Source organism: Choloepus didactylus, chromosome 27 (genome assembly GCF_015220235.1).
Source record: "Choloepus didactylus isolate mChoDid1 chromosome 27, mChoDid1.pri, whole genome shotgun sequence".
NCBI lineage: Eukaryota > Metazoa > Chordata > Mammalia > Pilosa > Megalonychidae > Choloepus > Choloepus didactylus.
In genome coordinates this window covers 13,541,360-13,550,769 of record NC_051333.1, presented here as the reverse complement: position 1 = coordinate 13,550,769, position 9,410 = coordinate 13,541,360, and the positions used below count along the sequence as shown (strand labels likewise).

Sequence of the window (9,410 nt, the reverse complement as noted above, 5' to 3'; positions counted from 1 at the left end):
TGAAGTAACCCCCAGGGATCTAGAGAAAACCAGATGCCCTTGGGGGATGCAGCCCACATCAGATGAGACATGTGGGGGTGGGGGTGGGTGGTCAGGGGTGGTAGTGAGAAGAATCCTTAAATTTCTCCAAATGTTCCTGATCCGAGCAGAAAACAGCGTCAAGCTTTTCCAAGGGACTGTGGGGCCCTCTAGTGGCCACGGAGCCTTGCTGCCTCCATGCAGCAGCAGAGCAAAGCCCCCACTTGGAGGGCCATGCCCACCGGGCCCCATGTCCTCCTCTTCGGTTCAGCAATTGCTAATGAGCTCCTGGTTCTAGGCACTGAGGATACAGCCATGAGTCAGACCCCGTACCTGGCCTAAAGACTCCTGCATTACTCCCTCCCACAGCTGGGTCTTACAAATAATGTAAATATCCAACTCGTCTTTATTGACTACTTCACCCTGGGGCCACCAGTGCTAACAGGTAAAAGGTGTGTGTTCATGTGTGGGGGGCATCTTTATGCATGTCAAGGGCCCCAGAACACACCCCTCATTGGGGAGAACAAATCCAGTTACAGAACTTCACGGCAGTTGGGAGGGGAGAGGGAAGGCGCACAGTATGTACAGAGATTTAAGGGGATGCTGGAGGAGGATCTCCGGCCACAGGGCACAGTGGTGTTGAAGAGGGAAAAGGGACAGAGTCAGCCGCTGATCTGGACACCCTCTGCCTCAGCCAGAGGATAGATTTCAATGGCCTCCACCAGGGGCAGTGCCTCCACCGCAGTCTCCATCACAGCCAGGCCGACTGCCGCCTCCGCCTCTGCCAGCTGCTGCCGCACAGCTGCCTGATGCTGCTGCTGGTGCGTCTTGCGGTGCTTCCAGAGATTGGAGAAGGAGCGGTAGCTCTTGCCACAGTCGGGACAGGAGTAGGGCCGTTCACCCGTGTGGATGCGGCGATGTTCCGCCAGACGCATGGAGATGGCAAAGGCCTTGCCACACACTTCACAGGCAAAGGGCCGCTCCCCTGTGTGTAGGCGCCGGTGGTCCTTCAGGTGGGTGCTCTGGCGGAAGGCCTTGCCACAGTCCGGACATGGATACGGCCGCTCACCGGTGTGGATGCGCCGGTGTACCTGCAGTGACGTCTCTGTGCTGAACAGCTTCTTACACTCGCTGCACTCCAGACCCCGGCGTCGGGCAGGGGCCGAAGGGGCTCCAGAAGCAGTGCCTCCGAGGGTCGTTGGGGAGGCAACTGGTGTGCGAGTGGCCCGTGGGGCCCGAGGGGCTGGGGGCTCCTTAGCCAGGACCTCTCCAGGCCCAGCAGCTGCGTGGGCCGCCTCATGTGCCTGCAGCCGAGCAGCTGAGCCCACTTTCTTGCCACAGGTGCCACACTCGAAGCGCCGTGGGGCTTGGGCAGCAGCAGCTGCACAGCGGTGCTCCCGGAGCCGCAGCGAGGAGGGGAAGGCAGCTCCACAGGACAGGCAGCGATGGGGCTGGCGCCCAGCATGGGCCACCAGCTGATGCACCTCCAGCAGCCGGCGCAGCAAAAAGGAGCGGGGGCACTCACGACACTTGTAGGGGTACTCGCCTGTGTGGTGGTAGCGGTGCATGAGCAGGCGGTAGGGGCGGTGAAAACGCACACCACATTCCTGGCAGCGGTAGGGGAAGTGTTGGGCATGTACCAGGCGGTGCTGCCTTAGCGTGGAGCTCTGTGTGAAAGCCTTGCCACAGTCCCCACATCGGTATGGTCGTTCTCCTGTGTGCGTGAGCCGGTGGCGGGCCAGGTTGGCGGGTGAGTTAAAGGGCTTGGAACAGTCTGGACAGGGGAAGGGCCGTTCACCTGTGTGTGTGCGCAGGTGATTACGCACATGAGACTTCTTCTTGAACATTTTGCCACAGATGCCACACTTATGGCGACGTTCCAGCCGGTGGACAAAACGCTGGTGCCGGGTCAGCTGCAACGCCTTGCCAAATTCACGGCTGCACAGCAGGCAGCGGTAGGTGCCTGGGGTAGCAGGCCCTGCTGAGCTCTCCTCAGACACGGGGGGTTCTGGGACTTCTGGCTCTCCAGTCTCTGTGGGGGCTGGCTCAGGGAGACCGATGACAGGGTCCTCTGGTGGGACTGGTGTCATAGGCAGAGGGACACCCCCCACCCCGTGGGTACGCCGGTGATAAAGGAACTTGGTAAGGTTGACGAAGGTCTTTCCACACGGACATGAATGCAGTGGATTCGGGGTGTGGGCTCGACGGTGGGCAAGTAGAAGGGCCTCTGTGCCAAAGGCCAGGCCACAATCCACACATAGAAAATGGGACTCGCTGCTGTGGTCTCCAAGGTGTTGGTCCAGACTGGAAGGGCTAGGGAAGACACGACTGCACAGGGGGCACTTAAATACACCCTCCCGGTGACTCCGCAGATGCTGCTGTAGCTGGTGAGGCGAGAGAAAGAGCTGATCACAGGCTGAGCAAAAGAGCTCCTGGGTGGCCACCCCGCCCGCTTCTCCACTATTGTTCCTCCGGGTCCTACGACCCCGGCGATCACGCCCAATGGCTTCCCCGTTGCGCAGCTCGTAACTGTGGTCAGAGGCTGGCAGGGGATCAGGCTGAGACACAGGCACTTCTGCAGGTGATGGGGTCAGGGTCTCCTGCTGTAAGGCAGGCTCCTCGGACTCTGGGGTGGGAGCAGGAAAGTGGGTGGCCTGGTGCTCCAGGAAGTCGGCTGGCAGTTGAAAGAGCTGGGAGCACTCAGAGCACTTGTAGAGGAGAAGCTCCACTTCAGTCACCACCTCAGTAGCGGTGGCAGTAGCAGAGGGGATGGTCGCCCCTTCCCCACCCTCTTCTGCCTTGCGGTACGAGTGCTCCACAGCCACACGGGCCTGACCCATAGGGGGCCCTAGGACAACTTGGGACCCCAGTACAACTGGGGCTGGAGGTTTGGTGGGCGTGGCCCGGAGGTGTGTCTGCCGGTGGTTCAGCCAGAGCTCCTGGCTGGCGAAGAGAGCCTTGCAATCCACACACTCGTAGTGGATGGTGCTGGTGCTCAGGGCAGGTGCCTTGGGGGGCGGCTCAGCTGGCATTGCTTCCTGGGGTGCAATCATCTTCAGGTGCAGCTCCTGGTGCTCCAGAAGCTGGCTGGGTGACATCAGGAGCTGCCCGCACTCCAGGCACTGGTATTGGCTCTCCTGCACGAGGGTCTGATAGAGGCCCGTGCCCGAGGTTGCCTCTGTGGCCATAGTGACTCCAGGGTCAGCCACGCCCACCAACTCAAAATGCTGCTGGGGCACGTGAGAGTTCTGGTGCATGAGCACCTCCTCCAGGGATCCATAGAGCTGATTGCACTCGGAGCAGACATAGCGGTGCTCAATGTACAAGACGGTCTCCTCAGACTCCTCTGTCATGGCGGCAGCAAGGCCCTGGGCTGGGAAAAGGGGAGAGGCTGCAGCAAATCACAGCTAAGCCTTGCTTTCTCAGTCATTCTCAGGGACAGTTTCCCCCCTTTACCACCCCGACCTCCAAAAACCTTAGATCTACCCCCCCATGTTCGTGCTTCAATTTTTCCACTTCTACCCCCCTCCTTGACAATCCTTCCTCTCCTGAACACAAAAAACAAAAACACTGAACACAAAACCTTCCCAGCAGTCCCTCCACAGAGATCTACCCGGAGGCTCACCTCTGAATCAACTCTCATTAAAACTCCACCTACCAGATCCTGGTAACCTGTCCAATCCCCTCCTAGGCCCAAGCCTCACAGGCCACCTCAGGCTCCACCCCTCACAAGAAACTGGTCACTCTCCACTCAGGCATCCTTCCACTGACTCGGCTCCTTATCAACCCACACTACCCTAGCACGCCTCCCACCCCCTCAGGAGGGTCCTCACATAGGCCGTCACCACCCACTTTGCACTTCCAGACTCCTCCCACAGTCCTGCTTCTTCTCCTTGGTTCTCAGCCCCAGACAACTTAATGCCCACCCTTAGCACCATCTTCTTTACACCCAACTCCTGCTACCCACTAACTCTCTCTGGTGTCCAGATTCCCCATATCAAACTATCCCTCCCCCCAGTCAAATTTCTCACACTGGCCTAATCCATCTCTACACCCAGGCTTTCCCCACCTTAACCACTTCCCCATGATACCAAGACTCAGTCCCTTCACAATTATTTAACCCCAGCCCCCAAATCAAGGCCCTCTCCCACAATCCTAACCTCTATTCAAGAATACCCAGAAGCCTAATCCTTTCTGCATTCCTAGACCCTTCCTACCAACCTAACCCACATCCCCAAGGTACCTGGATCCTCTTCACATTAATTTAATCTCTCTCCTTTGCACCCAGACCTCACCTACAACTCTAATCCCCTTTGGTATACCCCGACTCCCTCTTCACATTTACTTAAACCCCTCCTCTTCATACAAACACCACTCCCACCACCCCAACCCATTCATGGATACAGACACCCTTTTCACATTAACCTAACATTTTCTTCCTTGCAAGAAAGATCCCCACCACCCTAACCAATTCTAGAAATATCCATGCCTCCTCTTCATATTAACCTAAGCACATCTTTACAAAAGGACTCAATCCTAGCCCAACCCATTCCAGAGATGCCCAGATACCCCTGTTCATATCAACCTAACCCCTATTCTTTGCAAAAAGACCCACCCTAACCCACTCCAGTGATGCCCAGACTCCCACTTCATATCAACTTAATCTCTTGCCTGGGCTAAAAAAATCTCACACTCAATCTAATGCATTCCTGAGATATCCAGACTCCCTTTTCCAATTGTTTAAACTCATTTCACACATACTCCTCCCACTGCCCAAATCCCCTTTAGGGATACCCGGACCACTCCCCCCCCTTCTTCTCATGTACAACCCCACCACCACCCTAACCAAGTTAGAGGTTGGCCAGACCTCTCTTCCTCATACCCAGACCCCTCTCACTTGCCTCCTCCCCTAGGGGCACCCAGACCCCCAACTGCATAGCAACCCAACATCTCATTCTCATTCAAGAACTCCCAGACCCCCCTCTCTTAGCACACAGATCTCCCACACTACCCTAAACCCCTCCACGAATACCCACACTCCTCTACATTTCAAAAAGACTACTTCCACCCAGCTAGCATTCCACACACCCTCTGACCCCCTTTTCACATTACATAACCCCGTCTCTGCAGAGCGCTTCCTCAACCCATTCCAAGGATAACCCCCCCCCCCCACAATGGCTCAATTCCTCTTCCTGTTCATTTAACCCCATCCTTCACACACACCTGGAGCTCTCCCTCAGCTCTAACCCTCCCCTTTAGGGATATCCGTTTCCTAATATCTTCTTTTTCCCACCAAGACCCTCACACCGCTCTAGACCTTTCCCTTAACTTAACTTTGTCTTTACAATAACTTAATTACCTTTCTTCTCACGCCCTAACCCCCCCCCCCCGACCACCCAAGTGCCCTCTAACGCCCCCCCTTCGGTCCCACCACCAAGCCCTTGAGCCCTGGATACGCCATGGTGCCTTCCGGCCCTCCTCGGGGGCAGCCCGAGGACCTCCTCTTCCCGCCCGGGTCCCCCCAGCCCGGCGCCCACCCCTCCTCATTCAGCCCGTCACTCGACTCTAGCTCCCTTCCCCACCCGCCGCCCCGGCCCGGACCCCACCCGGCAGCCCGCGCGCCCCGCCGGCCGTTGGTGCCGCCCCGCCCTCACGGCCCGGCGCGCGCCGCCCTCGGGGCCCTCCGCACGCTGGCGGCCGGCGACAGGAGGCCGCGGGGGTGGGGTGACGAGCCGGGCCGGCCCTCCGCGCGCCTGCCCGTGCTCACCCGCTTCCGCCGTCTCGCGCTCCCCGGGCCCGGATCCCCGGTCCCCTCGCGCGGTCACCCTAGCGCAGCGCCCGCTCTAGCTCCCGCTGTCGCCTCTCGCCTGCTCCGCAGCCTCACTCTCGCCCCCGGCCGCCCTCAGCAACGCCCCACCTACCTTCCCCCTCGGCCGCTGCGCGGACGGCCAGACACACCCAATCACCGTCCGTCTGGCCCCTGCCGCTCGGCCAATCGACGCTCGAGTCTTCGAGGCTTGACCAATAGTGCTGGGCGTCGGGATCCCTGCCAGCAACCAACCAATCCTCTGGCGACGTCCCCTCGCCGGCCTGCCCCTGGGTTGACAGTGCCCGCCCATTTAAGCTCCCTAGAGGATGCTCCTCTTCCACCTCCTTCTCGACTCCGCCTCTGGTGACTAGCAGTGGAGCGCAGAGCGGAGGGCAGCGTGATGACGTCAGGCGGCGGAGCGAGGCTGCGGGCGCCATCTTGGGGGCGCCGGGGAGGCATTCGGGCATCGGGGGCGAGTGGGGGAAAGTCTCGGAAATTGAGGCCTGGGCGGCGGGGCGGAATTGAGGCGCAGGAGGGGGCCCGGAGAGGAAAGTGAAGCACCAGTCAGTGCCAAGTGTAGAGGGGAAACCGCTGCACCAGTCAAATAGGGGTAGAAAAAGAGGAAATCAAGACTCCGGAACCAATTCCTGGGAAAGGGGAATGGAGGCAACGAGAAGCAGGGGGGAAAGACTGAGGAGAGTTCTGAGGAGGTAATAAAGGAGAAAGGAAGCAAGAAGAGAGGCATCTGAGGGAACAAGGAAAACCTGAAAGATATGGCAGGGAAATGGGAAATGGAGGGAGAAAGACAGACAGGGACAGGTGGTTTCATTTGAAGAAGCAGGGAATGTGGGGGATGGAGGACCTGAAGGACAACCAGGGTGAAAGCCTGAAGGAATTGACCCCGTAGCTAACTCTACGCTCTGCTTCCTTCCTTGGTGGCTTGGAGCCTGGCTGGCCCCCACAATTCAGGGAGGGTGGGGCCCCCATGTGTCCTAGAGATTCTGGCCATCCCTCTTCTTCCCCTCCCCCAGCCCTGCCCCAACTTCAGGCCCCTAGGGACTTGCGAGCCAGTTACCCCAGCCCTGTTAGAAAATTTCCCAGAGATCCACCCTGAACCCAAGCCCAGGAGCTGCAGGAGGACTGGTGAGATTCAATTGATCCAACTCCCTATTTCTCAGATGAGGAAACTGAGGCTCAGAGGAATTGAGTCATTTACCTAAGGCTGAAAAGCTAATCAGGGATTGAACACAGATTATGACCTAGATCTGACTTTTGCTATGTCCTTCATTTGGCTCCTAATAGGTTGTCCTAACTTCCCACTAGATTAAACTCCCTGACACCAGGCTCTTGTGGTTAAGCCTGGATTAAAATCTGGACCCTGCCACTTCCCAGCTGTGACTTGGGCAAGTCAAGCCTTCTGTGCCTCGCTTTCCTTATCTATGAATTGGGGATAACAGCTTCTGTCTGCTGTGAGGCACAGAGTAAAAGCTGTGTAAAAGTTATTTTTATTATCTCAAGGAGTCTGGTAGTAATAGCTAACATCTCCTGAGTGTGTTATGATGTATATTATGCTCAGTGCTTTACATGCATTTTTCGGTTTAAATACTTTTACAACCCTGTGAGGAAGGAACTATTAGCCCAACTTTATGGACAGAGTCACTGAGGCTCAGAGAAGTTAATTTGTCCAAGTTCCCATAATCAGGATAAGATAGAACCAGGATTCCAACCCAGAAATTGACTCTAAGGTCTACACTTTTGGCCCCCAGACTCTGTTGCCTGGCAGTTGGAATGAAACAGAGGAAAGAAGTTGGTGGGAAATCAGTGAGCTCTGAAGCTGAAGTCAGCCTGCTCTAAGGCAATCTGGGACCCGAAGCAGGAAGCAGAGAACTTGGAAGCTGGGTTCCACCTTGGTCAAGCTGCATGTCCTTGGGCAGGTTCTTGTTCCTTCTGAGGCCTCCTTTTCCCCATTTGTAAGATGAGAGGATTCAACTGAGCTTCTCAGGTCCATTTCTGCTCAGACCTTCATATTGGACTTTTCAGCCTGTCTGGGCTGGCTAGATCCCTTCTCTTCAGGTGATACAGGAGTAAGCTGAGGGTTAGGTCCGTTCTGGAGGTGGTGACATGGGACCAGGACTTCTCAGACGGGTGGAATTTTCAGAGGATAGGTGTTCTATGCCGGGGTATCAGCATAAGCAAATACCTAGTGGTAGGCGTGTGTCTGGGCTTTCAGACCTGGCTGGAGCTGAGGATGAGTGTTGGGGGGGCTGTAGGTGTTACCCAAATAGGATGGGGTGTGTGTGAAGTTGGTGGTCCTCCAGGGTCAGATGTATATATGTATATTGGGGATGCCCCCCTGTCAGCTGCAGGGTACGTGCCATGCAGGCCTGTGTGTGGTCAGAGTTGCCATGTGCCGGGTGTGTGTGCGAGGCATGCTGGTCACGTGTGCCCGGGGGCCACACGTGAGTGTGTCTGTGTCTCCTCCCCATCACGAGCTTCGGGGGTGGTGGTGAGTCATGGGCTCAGCCTTCAGCACCAACTGTCATGTTCCTTCCCCCCAAATTTCACCCCCCACCCAGCCGTGCACTACCCACCCCCACTCCAAGATCTGTGTCAGTTCTTTCCTCCATCCCCCTGCCCTGCTCAGCTCTTTCTGAGATGCTGCCTGGGAAGGAGTCTCCCACTTCTCCTGGCTCTGCCCTCCAGCTCCTCTGCTCTCATCTATTCCCGCTTTCTCACTGCCTCTCTGCCCTGGTGACTAGAGATTGAGGAGGACTTTTCCCACCCACTCATATCTAGAGTGCCCCAGGGATTCTCTGTGCGTTATGGAGAATCCCAGACTAACCACCCCTGCTGTCACCTCCGTGGGCCTCTATTCTCCCTTGTCTTCAGGGGCTGGCTGCTCCTGCCTCAGTGGACCTCTTGAGTGCATGAGCCACACCCCTGTCTCTCAGGGTCCCCTAAGGTTTGGGGGCCTCCCCCACCTGCTTCTGTGGCTGCCTCCCGCTTTCCTTGGCTCCCTCTCCACCACTGAGGTTGCCTTCTCGTTCCCATTCTGTGCACCTCTCCCCATTCCTTGGACTCTCCTGTCCGTGGACAGCTCCTCATGCCTGAGGCGTGTTTTCCGTTTCCATGGGCCTCTCCCCATCTCTGGGGTTAGAGGGCAGGGGCTCTGTGTCTGTGAGTGGCCCCCTTGTTGCGAAGGTCTTTCTCTTGTCTCTCTGGGCTGCTCCCTTGCTTGGTGGGCCGGAGCCTCATCTCTTCGGGTCTTTCCCTGTCCTCTCTGGGTCTTCTGCATTTTTCTTCATCTCTGTAGTGCTCTCCCCCCATCTCCGTACATGGCCCTGGCCTTCTCCCCAGGTCTCCCCGCCTCGCCTGCCTCTCATCTCCGTGGGCTCCTGTGCCTGGGGCTGCCTGGCCAGGGCGGTGGCGTGGTGTGGTGGTGGAGGGGGTGGCCCCGCCGTCCAATGCAGCTCCGTCCCCTCATCAGCATTCTCCTCGTAGCCCCCAGCCCCGACCAATACGGGCTCCCCCTCCCCCGACTCCCCTCCCTCCGCGCTCCCGGCCTGCCTCCCTCCCTTCCTGC

At 57.6% G+C, this 9,410-nt stretch overlaps 2 protein-coding genes across 4 annotated transcripts in view; one reads left to right on the top strand and one right to left on the bottom strand.

Moving 5' to 3' along the window:
• Positions 1 to 406: 406 nt before the first annotated feature.
• ZNF574 (zinc finger protein 574) lies at positions 407 to 5,930 on the bottom strand. Of its 2 annotated transcripts, none has more exons than XM_037820607.1 (2): positions 5,786 to 5,930; positions 407 to 3,391 (listed from the first exon to the last, which is right to left on the bottom strand). In XM_037820607.1, exon 2 carries the CDS (start codon positions 3,369 to 3,371, stop codon positions 681 to 683), a length of 2,691 nt encoding a protein of 896 aa, XP_037676535.1. In that variant the 5' UTR covers positions 3,372 to 3,391; positions 5,786 to 5,930; the 3' UTR covers positions 407 to 680. The 2 variants fall into 2 exon arrangements, with proteins under 2 accessions (XP_037676535.1, XP_037676536.1); XM_037820608.1 differs by lacking the exon at positions 5,786 to 5,930 and adding an exon at positions 3,644 to 4,783.
• Positions 5,931 to 6,553: 623 nt separating this feature from the next.
• GRIK5 (glutamate ionotropic receptor kainate type subunit 5) overlaps positions 6,554 to 9,410 on the top strand; it is a 62,860-nt gene continuing 60,003 nt past the window's right edge. Inside the window, exons 1-2 of one of the 2 annotated variants that reach the window (XM_037820605.1) lie at positions 6,554 to 6,970; positions 7,594 to 7,757. In XM_037820605.1, the coding sequence (XP_037676533.1) occupies positions 7,748 to 7,757 (10 nt within the window). In that variant the 5' untranslated portion in view covers positions 6,554 to 6,970; positions 7,594 to 7,747. The remainder of the gene's footprint in view (positions 6,971 to 7,593; positions 7,758 to 9,410) is intronic. The other variant, XM_037820604.1, reaches the window with a different exon arrangement.